This window comes from Nycticebus coucang, chromosome 3, assembly GCF_027406575.1.
Source record: "Nycticebus coucang isolate mNycCou1 chromosome 3, mNycCou1.pri, whole genome shotgun sequence".
In the NCBI taxonomy this organism is placed as follows: domain Eukaryota; kingdom Metazoa; phylum Chordata; class Mammalia; order Primates; family Lorisidae; genus Nycticebus; species Nycticebus coucang.
The window spans coordinates 7,535,524-7,551,177 of NC_069782.1; the positions used below are offsets into that span (position 1 = coordinate 7,535,524).

At 41.4% G+C, this 15,654-nt stretch overlaps 1 protein-coding gene across 3 annotated transcripts in view; it reads right to left on the bottom strand.

Annotated features, from left to right (window-relative positions):
- The window catches only part of EP300 (E1A binding protein p300), a 98,178-nt gene that overhangs the window by 55,703 nt on the left and 26,821 nt on the right, over nucleotides 1-15,654 (bottom strand). For 2 of the 3 annotated variants that reach the window (XM_053583552.1, XM_053583551.1), the window contains exons 3-6: nucleotides 10,276-10,452; nucleotides 7,348-7,609; nucleotides 5,481-5,594; nucleotides 3,699-3,944 (exon numbers count right to left, since the gene is read on the bottom strand). In XM_053583552.1, coding sequence (XP_053439527.1) covers nucleotides 3,699-3,944; nucleotides 5,481-5,594; nucleotides 7,348-7,609; nucleotides 10,276-10,452 — 799 coding nt within the window. The remainder of the gene's footprint in view (nucleotides 1-3,698; nucleotides 3,945-5,480; nucleotides 5,595-7,347; nucleotides 7,610-10,275; nucleotides 10,453-15,654) is intronic. The other variant, XM_053583553.1, reaches the window with a different exon arrangement.

Here is a 15,654-nt window from a genome sequence, read left to right on the forward strand (position 1 = left end):
ATAGCTTAAGGCTCTGTCTCAGTGAGTTATCATCACAACACTGCACTCTAGCCTGGGTGCAAGACTGTCTCAAAAACAAACAACAAAAAAGGGCAGTGCCTGTGGCTCAAAGGAGTAGGGTGCTGGCCCCATACGCTGGAGGTGGTGGGTTCAAACCCAGCCCTGGCCCAAAACAGCAAAAATAAAATAAAATTAAATTAAATTAAAAATTAAAAAAAAAAAAGAATGTGGTGATTGAAGACTTATGGTAGATGTTCTGATTTGAGGCACTCCATTTCTCTATCAGGCAGGAAGGATGTGTCAAGTTTGGCATACCCATCGATGATAGTAACTACCATGGCTTCTAGTGGTTTGTGGCCAATCCTTAGATGAGTGGCCTCCTGGCCAGGTGCCTGCAGTTTTGTATTGTTGGAGCATTTGCTGTATACCTGGGGGGTTGAAGCTTTCTATAGAAATTATGATTCTATGAAGAATTTTGAGGAGAAAAGGAAGGCTGGTATCTTTTTTCTTTTTTTAATTGCGACAGTCTCACTTTGTGCCCCTGGTAGAGTGCCGTGGCGTCACAGGTAGGAACCTCAAACTCTTGGGCTCAAGCGATTCTTTTGCCTCAGTCTCCCAAGTAGGGGATGACAGGCGCCCACCACAACACCTAGCTGTTCTTCTGGTTGCAGTTGCCATTGTTGTTTTAGCTGGCCCAGGCAAGGTTCACACCCACCAGCCTGGGTGTATGCAGCCAGCACCCTACCCACTGAGCTACGGGCGCCACCCAGGAAGGCTGGTATCTTTCAGAGTGCAAAGTGGTTTAAGAGTATAAATAATTTCTTTGGGTTGATTTACATATTAGTTTGTCACTGGCCTGTGGTCCTGAGCCATGAATGACTGCTGAGGAACAGTGTCTTTTGATAAATAACCCACCAAAAGAACTCCTATTTTGTTAATTGCTGACCAGCTTGAGCCAGAGTAAGATCCTGTCTCTAAGAACAGCTAGGAGTTGTGGCGGGTACATGTAGTCCCAGCTACTTGGAAGGCTGAGGCAACAGAATCGCTTGACCCAAGAGTATGAGGTTCCTGTGAGCTATAATGCCTCAGCACTCTACTGAGGGTGACAAAAATCAAGGAAAAAAAAAAAATCAAAACAAAAATAACAAGGATTGCCCTCCATAAAATAGCACAGCACACAGAACCGATAATTTTTTTTCTTTCAGTTTTTGGCTGGGGCTGGGTTTGAATCTGCCACCTCCAGCATATGGGGCTGGCACCCTACTTCTTTGAGCCACAGGCGCCGCCCAATTTTTATTTTTATTTTATTTATGTTTTTTTTTTTGAGACAGAGTCTCACTTTGTCGCTCTCAGTAGATTGCCATAGCGTCACTGCTCACAGCAATCTCCAGCTCTTGGGCTTGGGTGATTCTCTTGCCTCAGCCTCCCGAGTCTAGGACTATATAACGCCCGGCTACTTTTTGTTGCAGTTTGGCCGGGACTGGGTTCAAATCCATCACCTTTGGGTATATGGGGCTAGTGCCCTACTCACTGAGCCACAGGCACCACCCAGAATAATTTTAAAAAAGGTTTGATATTAAAGGAAGAACACTTCATAAGTAGGCTTCTGTTTGTGTCTGATGAGCAAAAAGAATGAGGGTAAATAGCCGGGCGTTGTGGCGGGCACCTATAGTCTCAGCTACTCGGGAGGCTGAGGCAGGAGAATCGCCTAGGCCCAGGAGTTGGAGGTTGCTGTGAGCTGTGTGACGCCACGGCACTCTACCGAGGGCGATAAAGTGAAACTCTGTCTCTACAAAAAAAGAAAAAAAGAAAGAATGAGGGTATTTAGAGGTTAGAAATCAGAGCGTAGGGTGGCACCTGTGGCTTAGTGAGTAGAGCGCCTGTGGCTCCATATACCAAGGGTGGCAGGTTTGAACCCAGCCCTGGCCAAACTGCAACAAAAAATAGCTAGGCATTGTGGAAAGCACCCGTAGTCCCAGCAACTGGGGAGGCTGAAGCAAGAGAATCGGGTAAGCCCCAAGAGCTGGAGGTTGCTGTGAGCTGCGACGCCACAGTACTCTACCCAGATTAACAAAATGAGTCTCTGTCTTAAAAAAAAAAAAGAAAGAAAACAGAGCATATACACTTTCATTCTGATTTCAAAACTGGACATGAAGATGACATCAAAAGCAACAAAAAATTCATGCAGTTTCTACAGGTACCATAATGATAATTATAGCTATTAACTGAAGAACAAGAAATAAATGGAAGGAAACTTGATTAATCTTAACTGCTTTCTAAAGCAAAGAAAAAGACATTGAGAAAGGGAGAAAAAGAAATACCAAAAAATTATCATGCAAATAACTTTGATGAGGGTGTATAGACAAAAGTACTATATAAGATGAGCACAGTAGAACAGCTATATTAATTAACACAGAAATTTGAAAAATGATAGGAAATAATTACAAAAGGTGAAATTCCAGATCAGAGATAGAAAACTGCATTACATGAACATCCTAAAACTCAAGGAAACAGGCCACATTCTGTCTAATATGGAAAGGGAGAGAAGAAACTAATGCTAATTCGTGTTTTTCTTTTTCCTTTTTTTGAGAGACAGACTTACATTGTTGCCCAATTTTTTTGTTATTGTTGTCACTGTTGTTTAGCAGGTCCTGGCCGGGTTCGAACCCACCAGTCCTGGTGCATGTGGTTAGTGCTCCTAACCAGTGAGTTACAGACACCAGGCCATGTTATCTGGTTTAAAATAATAGGGGGGTGGGGGTGGAGGGGTGGGCGGGGGAGATGAAAAAGAAAAAATAATGGCAAAGTAGTTAGAAACCTTAATGTCCATCTGTAAAAAATTATTCCATAAAGTGAAATATGATACAACCATTTTAAAGGATACATTGAGTACTGAATAGGGGAGAGATATATACACAAGCATTAAAAATAGTTTGTCAGGGAATAATACGTGGGATCCCATCTCGGTAAATTTAAAATTAACTTCACATGTGCAAAAAAAATCAAGGAGACATGATTGCAAGAGGGACTTTACCTAACAATTGCAATCAGTGTAACCTGGCTTATTGTACCCTCAATGAATCCCCAACAACAACAAAAAAAAATCAAGGAGAATGAACCAGTGGCAAATACCTCTGTTAGATAAGTATGAGGCTTTTATAATTTTTAAAAATAATTACTCCAAAACATTAAACATGTACTGTGCAAGAAAAAAGAAAAAGAATGTAACAAATTAAGGAGTTAATTCTGTACAGATAGAATGGTCCGCACACAGATAACCAATACCACGTTACCAGGACAACACAAACTTTTTTTTTTTTTTTTTGTGCAGAGACAGAGTTCTCATTTTACCGCCCTCAGTAGAGGGCCATGACGTCACACGGCTCACAGAAACCTCCAGCTTTTGGGTTTACACGATTCTCTTGTCTCAGCCTCCCGAGCAGCTGGGACTACAGGCGCCCGCCACAACGCCCGGCTATTTTATTTTTTTGCAGCTTTTGGCCAGGGCTGGGTTTGAACCTGCAACCTCAGGCATATGGGCCGGCGCCCTACTTCTTTGAGCCACAGGCACCTCCCTCGGCTATTTTTTTTTGGTTGCAGTTTGGCCGAGGCCAGATTTGAACCTGCTACCCTCGGTATATGGGGCCAGCGCCCTACTCACTGAGCCACAGGCACCACCCAGGACGACACAAACTTACTCATGTTGCTCATGGGCCGCATGCCTTGGGAAGACTGTCCAGACTGCTGATTCTGCGGGTTCTTCGCTTGCACCTGGGGCTGTGTCGGCATCTGATTTACTTGATAGGGTAGTCCAAGAGCTGCATAGGCTCTCTCTATGGAGCTAGGATCAATCTGACTGACAGTGCTCAGGCTGGGGGTAGACTGCTGACCCACTCCTAGAGAGCTAGGATTTCCAAGTCCAACGGGTGCTCCAGTCAAAATTGCTAGAAAACACAAAGATATGGTATCACAACATTAAAAGTGGCAAGAAAGGCTGGGCACAGTGGTTCATGCCTGTAATTCTAGTGCTCTGTGAGGCGGAGGCGGGTGGATTTGCTTGAGCTCACAAGTTCTGGACTAGCCTGAGCAAAAGAGAGACCACATCTCTACTAAAAACAGAAAAACTGAGGCAAGAGGATCGCTCAAGCCCGAGTTCGAGGTTGCTATGACCTATGATGCCACGGCACTCTACTCAGAGCAACAGCTTGAGACTCTGCCATTAAAAAAAAAAAAAGTTAAAAGTGGCAAGAAAACAGACTAATATATAGTAAATTTCATAAAATATAAAATTATTACATGCTACAAAATGTCTCTCATTTCCCATTATTTCCTTGAAAAAAATATCTAGATACAGAACTGATTGTTCAACGGAGATCAGATTGTTAGTATGAAAAGGCTTTTGATCTTTAATAGCAAACAGGCTTCCCACAGTCTATATCAATCTTTTCTACCAACAGCCTATAAATGCGTTAGAGCCAAATACTAACACCAGGCAACAACATTTCTGCCAATCTGACAGGAGAGAAATGGTACCTTCTTTCATTTCTTAATTTAATACTAAACTCTACTGGATTTTATCCCCTCTAGTGAATTGTCTATTTTTATTCTCAGTTTTCCACTGAATTATGATTTCTTCATAAATTTATAAAATTCCATATTCACATACATTTACTTCTCAAATTTGTCTTTCAACACCAAGGTATTTTGTTGCTAAAGAGATAAGGAAGCTGCACTTCAAAAATGCAATCTTTTAACCTCTCATGACTCGTATTTTTGTTTTTTTCTCAAGACTGGACCTCACTCTATTGCCTGGGCTACAGTGCAGTAGTATCATCATAGCTCACTGTAGCCTTGAACTCTTAGGCCTAATCAAGTGGTCCTCTTGCCTCAACATCCCACATAGCTGGATTATAGGTATTATGTGTACCTGGCTAATTTATAACTGTTTTGTAGGTATAAGGATCTTGTTACATTGCCCAGGCTGATCTTGTGAGTCTGAAGAGATCATCCTTCCTCTGCTGGGAGTACAGGCACAAGCCACTAAACCTGGTCTAAAATTGGGTCTGTTATAAGAAAAGCTCTTCCCTATCACAAGATTATAAAAATAATCTAAAATTTTTCTATATGAATAATTTCAAATCATTGGGATATGTGGGTCACAGGTATAAAAAAAACAACTTGCCCAATTACAAAGGAGTATTCTTTAAAATTCGCGTGTTAATAAATTCTCCTGTTGCTGTTTTCATAAAGAGTATCATGAATTCCTGGATCTAAATTTATCTGCTGAACAGGTCAACTGTACGCACTAATGTGAGGTTAACAGAAAGCGGAAAAATACCATTTTTTTGAAATGGTAGGATCAGACCAACTACTCACAGGAATCTCACATTATGGGTAAGGACTCTAAATCCTATCAAATCACACAAGTGAGATTCTAAGAATACTTTTATTATAAACTCTCAAAATACTTCATTACTTACACTGCTGATTTCTCTTATCCCCAGCATTTTTGAGGGGTAGACATACAGGACAATCATGCCTTGTACAGTTCTTCCAGTGTGAAATGATTTGTCGAGAAGATGCACAGTGTGCCACTAGAGAGAAGAAAAATTTTTTTCCCTAGAGGTTATTTTTTCATTTTAACAGAAGCTAATGAATAACCTAACAAGTCCCACAAATACATTAACTCATTTCATCTTCATAACAACACGATAGGTTAAGATCCTATTAAAAGAGAATTTACAGTTGAGAAAACAGGCAAAAACGGTCATTTACACAAAGTCAGAGCACCCAAACTGAGATTCAAACTCAAGTAGTCTGGCTCTAGAGCTCTCATTTTCACCACCATTCTGTACAACCTACTTTTTCTAAGTAAAGATACCAAACCAATATAATGATACACATGCCTATGAAAACGGTTTTTAATGACTACATATGCCAATTACAATAGATTAGGTAAAACTGGCTGCAGGAAAGTATATTAAACTGAATATATGCCCACATGACAATTAACAAACCCTCAATAGTATCTGAGGTATGTTACACTGGGGCAAATCAAAGTCTATGAGAATCACAGCAACATGGAAGTTTAAAATTTCTTCTACCGGCGGCGCCCACTGCTCTGTATGTAGGGTGCTGGCCACATACAACCAGAATGGCAGGTTCAAACCTGGCCTGGGCCAGCTAAACAACAACGACAACAACAACAACAACAACAACAACAACAACAACAACAAAATAGCCAGGCGCCTGTAGTCCCAGCTTCCTGGGAGGCTGAGGCAAGAGAATTGCTTAAGCCCAAGAGTTTAGGTTGCTGTGAGCTGTGATGCCACAGCACTCTACCCAGGGCGACACAGAGAGACTCTGTCTCAAATAATAATAATAATAATAATAATAATAAAATAAAATTTCTTCTACCAATAATCATACGTCCTTACTCACAAAATAACCGAATTTTTATTATTTCCTAAAATAAAGATATACTGTCAGTAAAGGAGCCTCAAAACAGATTGATTTATAGCAGTTTTGTAATTGCCAAAAATTGGACGTAGTCAACATGTTCTTTACCAAATGAGTGGATAAACTGGAAGTATATCAAGACACAGGAATGCTTATTTTTCCTTATATTTCAATTTATTTTTTCCAGAGCCCAGAGGGTGTGGCCTGGAAAAGGCAGCCTGTTTGTGCCTGGAAATAGGGGTCTGATTTCTAAGCTCACCAGGGCCTAGAGAATGGGGGAATCCTTTATCAGTAGGGACTCACTTCCAACTCTCTTTGGAAGTGCCCTAAGCTTTCTCTTTGGTTCTTCCCAAATAAAATTTGTCACCTGAAAAAAGAAAAAAAATTATTTTTTCCAGATAAGGTCTTGCTCTGTTGCTCAGGCTACACTGGCATGATCACAGTATACTGCAACCTCCAACTCCTGCGCTCAAGCGATCCTCTTGCCTTAGCCTCCCAAGCAGCTGAGATTACAGGCATGAGCCTGGCTAATCCTTTTACTTTGGTAGAGATAAGGTCTCATTATGTTGCTCAGGCTGGTCTCAAACTCCTGGCTTCAAGTGATCCTTCCTTCTTGGCTTCCCAAAGTGCTAGGATCACAGGTGTGAACCAATGCACCCATCCTGTAACTTTTTAAAAAGCATTATTGAAGTGTAAAACTGTACTTGTTGAATATGTACATCCTGATGAACTTGGACATATGTGTACTCCTATAATGCTGTCACCACAGTCAAGGTACTAAGCATATCTCTACCACCTCAAAATGGACTCAATCACAGTTTTTCTCTTCTCCCTGAATGTAAATATAGTGTTAATTGCTAAGCACAGTAATCCCATGAGCACACTCACCTTGGCAGGATTTGCCTGACTGGCAGTGTGTCATGTGGTTTAGGACATTCTTCATTGTGCGACAGTGGGGAAGGTTGCATTGCCTGACTTCTCCATTAGCCTGCTCCCGACGCTGGCACTTGTGAGCATGTAACAGGAGAACAAGCTGTTGTTGGATGAGCTTGCGCTTCTCTGGATCAGCAGTGTGTGCCCCAGAACCCATCCCTTGGGCAACTGGAGTCACCAGGCCTGGCTGCTGGACCTGGGGGGTTGCTTGCTGGCCCTAAGGGATATAACAATAAAGATACATTTAATAGTATGTGTCCACAGTGTGCGATCTTTGAATAAACAGGGTCCTGGATATTTTCTTTTTTTTTTTTTTTTTTGGATATTTTCAATGAAAAGCTTTATGGTTGATTTACAGGTCAGCCTCCTCCCCTCCCCCCTTTTTGATTCTGTAACCCAGGCTACAGTTCAACTCACAGCAACTTCAAACTCTTTGGCTCAAGCAATCCTCTTGACTCAGCCTCCCAAATAGCCGGGACTTTAGGTACCCACAACAACACCCACCTAATTTTTCTATTTTTAGTGGAGACAGGGTCTCACTCTTACTCACGCTGGTCTCAATCTCTTGAGCTCAAGAAATCCTCCTGCCTTAGCTTCCCAGAGTACTAAGAATATAGGCATGAGCCACCATGCCCAGCCTCAGACTCCATTTTTTGACACAGACGACTCAAATATAAACGCTGGCTCCTACCCTCAAGCTCAATTTAGGGCACTAGCTATATACACCCAGGTTGGTAGGTTAGAATCCAGTACGGGCCAGCTAAATAATAATGGAAACTCCAACAAAAAAATACCCGAGTGTTGTGGTGGGCACGTGTAGTCCAAGCAACTTGGGAGGCTAAGGCAAGAGAATCACTTAAGGCTATGAGTTTGAGGTTGCTGTGAGATGTGACACCACGGCACACTACTGAGGGCAACAAAATGAGACACTGTCTCAAAAAAAAAAAAAAAAAAAAAAAAGAGAAGCTCAATTTAGTAAGAAATCAAATTACAACATTAGCAAGCAATATAATCAAAGTACATAAAATATACAAAGAGCAAAAGCAAAAAGGAGGACATGGCAAACTCCAGGAGGGAAAAAGAAGGAGTCTGATGTTAAGAGCATGTCCAAAGCCCTCTGGGAGGCGGGGGGCAGGAAGATTGCATGGGGGTAAGAGTTTGAGTAAGAGCGAGACCCTGTCTCTACTAAACAGACAAATTAGCCAGGTGTTGTGTCAGATGCCTGTAGTCCCAGCACTTGGGAGGCTAAAGAAGGAGAACTGCTTGAGCCTAGCAGTCTGAAGTTGCAGTGACACCACCACTGAATTCTAGCTGGATTGACAGCTGTCTCAAGACCAAAACCCAAACAAACAAAAAACCCCCAACAACAAACCAAACCAAACCAAAACACCCCAAAACACCATATCCGAGTTAGGTTTTAAAGAACCGTGAAGAGCTTTTTGGTAAACTTAGTAGGAGTCTTTCACATGGCAGAAAATTATGTTTTATAAACTCTAGGTGAAATTTAGTTTTTCCTATAAAAAATCCAAACATTTCTGAAGACAGAGATGCCATATTTTATTCATCTTTTTATCTGAGTATCTGAAATACAGGCATTTATTAAACATATGATACAAAGTCGAAAATTAAAATATCTGAGAGGGAAATCAAATTATTGTAGGACAGTATTTCTTTTTTTTTTTCGTGGAGAAAGAGTTTTCGTGGTGTCATAGCTCACAGCAACCTCAAACTCTTGGGCTTGAGCGATCCTCGTGCCTTAGCCTCCCTAGTAGCTGAGACTACAGGCAGCCACCACAATGCCTGGTTATTTTTAGAGACGTGGGTCTCACTTTCGCTCACTGAAAAGGACAATTTTTACCAAGGTGAATACAGACGACTCATGAATACAGCAGACTATGCAACACGTTTACAATAAACAGTTATATATATATGTACATACACACACATATACGTATTATTTCAGTTTAATGTGAGGGTACAAACTAGGTTATGGTATTTGCATTTGTTAGGTAGAGTCCCTCTTGTACTTCTGTCCCACACCCAAAAGATGTGCCATATACACTTATATTGTGCCCATTACATAGAAGCACACCAAGTTTTACTTTATTGTTATTTTTTTGAGACAGAGTTTCAAGCTATTGCCCTGGGTAGACTGCCATGGCGTCACAGTTCACAGCAACCTCCAACTCTCGGGCTTAAGCGATTCTCTTGCCTCAGACTCCCAAGTAGCTGTGACTATAGGCACCCGCCACAATGCCCAGCAATTTTTTGGTTACAGTTTCATTGCTGTTTGACAGGCCTGGGCTGGATTCGATCCTGCCAGCTCTGATGTATGTGGCTGGCACCCTAGCTGCTTGAGCTACAAGCGCTGAGCCACCATGTTTTACTTAAAAAAAAAAAAAATAATAATAATAACATTATTATAATCTATGGACAATTTCTTGTAACACAATCAGTTTAAAACAATATGAAATTTTTGAGAGAGAAGTTACTTCTGTACAAGTGAACCAAACAAAATCAAATAGATATGGTCACTGAGAGTTGGGATCCTTCGACAAAGAGTCCTTCCCAAGAGTAGAAAGGTTCTAGTTTCCTATCCTATAGAAATGCTCATAAGACAAAGCTGCTGAACAGTAGGTCCCTAAAACTTCACTGTAGCAACCTACTTGCTTCTGTTTTGATCAGTACTCTTATCAATAACCATAAGGAACTTAAAAAATACCATGTGAAACCGAAAGGAGGCACAAGCCTCCTTGCTCACTGGGGTCATCCATTATATATCAATTTAAGTTCCCAGTGTATATAACAGAAGGTATGATAGCTTAACAATCGTTTTGTCGAAATTTCAGTTTGAAAGCAAGTTGATAATGGATCAGTACTCACCATGTTGGGCATTCCTCCACCAGGAACTGCCTTTTTGTCCATTGCAAATGGAGATAAGTTATTTGGTAGTACAGTCTTTGACTGAATTTGGAGACCAAGGCCACTAGCTCCAATCTGCTGTCCAGAATTCTGGGTATATGGTGAACCATAAGGACTAGGATTATTCATCATTCCCATCTGAGGGCAAGAAACAAAACAAAAATTAAATGTTAGTCCCAGTTTCAGTCCCTTTACCATTTCACTTTTTATATTTTCGTTTTTTTTTTTTTTTTTTTTTTGAGATTAAGAGTCTCACTCCCTCACACTGGGTAGAGTGCCATGGCATCGTATCTCACAACCTCTAACTCTTGGGCTCAAGTGATTCTGTTACCTCAGTCTTCCCAGTAGCTGAGACTACACACCACTCCAGCTAACTTTCTTTCTACTTTTAGTGGAGCTGGAGTCTGACTCTTATTCAGGCTGGTCTTGAACTCCTGAGCTCAAGTAATCTATCTGCCTCACCCTCCCAGAGGACTATTTTAATTTTCAAATACAAATGTAAAAGAAATTTTCTGCTTAGAGAGAACATATTGTATGCTAATAAAAATACATTTTCAAAAAGTCTAAGATCGAAATTCAGAGATCTCGAGTACAGTAAATTTATAGTTATTTCTTTTTTCCTGAAACAGAATCTCAAGCTATGGCTCTGGGTAGAGTGCTGTATCATCACAGTTCACAGCAACCTCTAAACCTTGGGCTCAAGGGATCCTCTTGTCTCAAGTTTTTCTATTTTTAGTAGAGACAAGGTCTCACTTTTGCTCAGGCTGGTCTCAAACTCATGAGCTCAAGCAATCCATCCACCTTGGCCTCCCAAAGTACTAGGATTACAGTCATAAGCCTCCATGCCTGGCCTATAATAACTTTTGAAAATATTTGAGAGAAAGGTGTTTTAGATTTTAAACACTTTTAAAGCTGAATGTGGTGGCTGACACCACAGCAGGGCACAGCACTCTATCATGGGCAACAGGGTAAGATTCTCTTTCAAAAAAGAAAAACATAAATAAAAGACCAGACAAGAAAAAAATACTTTAAAGAGCCTTCATTTAACTATAGCTGCTGGGCCAGGGTTGCCATTCATCACCATTAAAAACCACACATGATGCTATGTTTGTTATGCACTTTCATTTAATGTACAAACTATGGCTAATTCAATTAAAATTAATAAGCCTCCTGGCCCTTAAATATATAATAGTTTGACACATCAAAGCATTCAAATGCTTATTCCAGCATTTTGTTTATATAAAAACAAAGAAAACTGGTGTCTTAAGGATATGTCCTTTTTAATTTATGGACACTGATAAGGGTAAGGGTATTTCTAAACCCTTCTGGTTGTGATTTTTTTTTTTTTTTTTTTTGAGACAGAGCCTCAAGCTGTCACCCTGGGTAGAGTGCCGTGGCGTCACAGCTCAAAGCAACATCCAACTCTTGGGTTTAAGCGATTCTCTTGCCTCAGCCTCCCAAGTAGCTGGGGCTACAGGCACCTGTCACAAAGCCCAGCTATTTTTCGATTATAGTTGTCATTGTTGTTTGGCAGGCCCAGGCTGGATTCAAAGCCGCCAGCTCTGGTGTATGTGGCTGGTGCCTTAGCTGCTTGAGCTATAAGCACAGAGCCCTGGTTGTTAATTCTTTAAACAGAATGTGTAAGACATCAGGTTCCTTACCATTCCTTGCTGTCTTAATTTGGCTGCTCTATTCAGTAAGTTACCTACCTGGAGCTTTAAATGATTTGACTTTGCAATTTTTTTGCCATATTTTATTCATCTTTTTATCTGAGTATCTGAAATACAGGCATTTATTGAACATACGAAGTTGAAAATTTAAATATCTGAGAGGGAAATCAAATTATTATAGGACAGTATTTCTTTTTTTTGTGGAGACGGAGTTTTACTGGTGTCATAGCTCACAGCAACCTCAAACTCTTGGGCTTGAGCAATCCTCATGCCTTAGCCTCCCTAGTAGCTGGGACTACAGGCAGCCACAATGCCTGGCTATTTTTAGAGACGTGGATCTTACTTTCTATCACAGAACCTGCATGACAGGCAAGAAAAGTCCATGAGGGCTCAGTGGCTAAGTCGCCAGCCACATACACCAGAGCTGACGGGTTCGAATCCAGCCCGGGCCTGCCAAACAACAATGACAAATCCAACAACAACAACAAAAATAGCCAGGCATTGTGGTGGGCACCTGTAGTCCCAGCTACTCAGGAGGCTGAGGCAAGATAATCACTTAAGCCCAAGAGCTGGAGGTTGTTGTGAGCTGTGACGCCACAGCACTCTACCCAGCGTGACAGTGAGACGCTTCTCAATAAAAATAAAAAAAAAGTAAAAGTTGGGCAGCGCCTGTGGCTCAGTGGGTAGGGCACTGGCCCCATACACCGAAGGTGGCGGGTTCGAACACAGCCCCTGCCAACCTGTAACAACAACCACCACCACCAATAAAAGTAAAAGTCCAAGAGACAATAAATTATGCTTTTAAGAGTCCATTATATGAGTAAATAGAATGCTGGAATTGGTAAGCTGACTTTATGTCTCTTGCTAATAAACATGTTTTTATACAAATACATCCCAATACAATATGGTCTTTCGCGATTATTTACAGGACGTGCTTGCCCAGACCAACTGAATTTCAACTAGTTCCTGACATCACTTGTTCCCTCAATCAAGATGCATTACCTAGAAACTCCAATCTCACTCTATGACAGACTACAATCTCAAACGCACAAACTGCACTACTAATCAGCTAAAAGTAATTAAGTCCTGATACTCTGATCACCCTGATCAACAACAAACTATCCCCTAGCTTTTGTTTTTCCATACCCCTCAGAGTTCTGCTGCTAGAGTTAACCTCTTCATCACTACCTGTTCTATTTCTTGAACTCCTTTCTCTACTCCTCCACTAAATATAAGAGGAAGGGAAGAAGGGGGCGGTGCCTGTGGCTCAAAGGAGTAGGGCGCTGGCCCCATATGCTGGAGGTGTTCGGTTCAAACCCAGCCCTGGCCAGAAAAACTGCAAAAATAAATAAATAAATAAGTGGAAGGGAAGATATTGTACTTAATTTTTCTGCTACACCATAGTTATTTGATCTTATCTCTTGCTCTATAGCTAAGATAAACAACTACCAGATGAACAACTACCCACCACCATAGTTAGGCAGCTAACCTTAAAATGTAGAGGACAAGAAAGTCACACACAGTTCTAGGCAGTTAAAAGGAAAAGGGTCCACAGGGGACATTTTTTTCTTTCTTTTTTTAAGACAGAATTTTATTTTGTCACCTTCGGCAGAGTGCCATGGTGTCATAGCTCACAGCAACCTCAACCTCTTGGACTCAAGCAATTCTCTTGTCTCAGCCTTCTGAGTAGCTGGAACTACAGGTGCCCACCACAATGCCCAGCTATTTTTAGAGACAGGGTCTTGCTCTTGTTCAGACTGGTCTGCAACTCCTGAGCCCTGGCAATCCACCCACCTCAGCCTCCCAGAGTGAGCCAGGCATGAGTGATGGTACCCAGCCTTTACTATTTTCTTTTTTTTTTTTTGAAACAGAGTCTCAAGCTATTGCCCTGAGTAGAGTTCCGTGGCACCACAGCTCACAGCAACCTCAAACTCTTGGGCTCAAGTGATTCTCTTGCCCCAACCTCCCAAGTAGCTGGGACTACAGGCGCCTGTCACAACGCCCGGCTATTTTCTGGTTGTAGTTGTCATTGTTGTTTGGCAGGCCCAGGCTGGATTCAAACCGGCCAGCTCTGGTGTATGTGGCTGGCACCTTAACTGCTTGAGCTACAGGCATCACCAACTTTTTTTCTTTTTAAAAAAAATCTGACTAGGGCACCGCCTGTGGCTCAGTCGGTAGAGCACCGGCCCCATATACCAAGGGTGACGGGTTCAGACCCAGCCCCGGCCAAACTGCAACCAAAAAATGGCCGGGCGTTGTGGCGGGCGCCTGTAGTCCCAGCTACTCGGGAGGCTGAGGCAGGAGAATCGCTTAAGCCCAGGGGTTGGAGGTTGCTGTGAGCTGTGTGAGGCCACGGCACTCTACCGAGGGCCATAAAGTGAGACTCTGTCTCTACAAAAAAAAAAAAAAAAAAAAAAAAATCTGACTAGTTTCCTCTAACAGAAGAAGAGAACATAGGAACAGAAAAAAACATGACAGGGACAAATACAGACAAATAGGAATAATAAAAAGCAGAGTTCAAAACAATGAACTTAACGTTTTTTTTTTTTGGTGGTTTTTGGCCAGGGCTGGGTTTGAACCCGCCACCTCTGGCATATGGGACCAGCGCCCTACTCCTTGAGCCACAGGCGCCACCCGAATTTAACATTTTAAGAACATTTAACACAGCAACTAAAATCCTTACAGGTCTTATTAAGACTCACTAGCACCACACTAACATAAGTCAACAGTTTTTGTGTGACTTATAATTCAACAAATAAAAACAAAATTAAATGACATTCAGGTATTACCTACTACTTATTAGATTCAATAAATGTCCATGTTACCTATCCATATTCATGCTATAAGTCAGGTACTATTTAGGCACTGGGGAAATCAATGGAATAAATAAAGACAACCAGGGACCCCTCAAACCCACACCATATCCTAAACATCACACTCTTTCCCATTACTCTTTTACGACACTGCCTTTTAGAGCCCATTTCTCTTATAATGATTCTCCACACCTAAAATCACATCCAAACATGGACACCAAACCATCCCACGAAAATCCACCAAAATACGGCATTTCAAATACATCAAGCAAATTATCTAACACAGCTATGTAAGTGGTTGAGCCCATTTTGAACCCAGACAGTATAGCTCCAGGGCCCAAACCATTAACTAAGACGCTTTGATTAGTTACTTTCATTCCCTCCTTTATGTACAAAGGAGGCAATCAGGGAAAGAATTTTCAAAACTTTGTCACTGGCATTTTTGTAAGTGCAAACATATTTGCCTTGTGAAATTATCTGAGTGAAATGATTTACTGAGAAGATTCCCAACATACGACTAAAGAGAAGACTGGTACAGTCCAAATACAACTCAGTATGTTTCAAAATTTGTGCACTATTCTGCCTTTCATTGCACCTTCCCGAAATAGAAAAAACAGTAAGACACAAAACATTCTGTATCATTATTTTATGATGACTCTAAAAACAAAGATGAGGGTAAAAGTATCATCCCAGCTTCTTCACATAAGCTACCCTTCCTTAGTCAGACTTTGGAAGACTGCTATAATTGATAATGTCAGAACCTGTCTGCATACCCTACATCACAGCTCACACATGGAAAGAACTGCACAAAACCTGATATCATTTGCTAGGAGGATTCAAGTCGTGACATCTCGTTG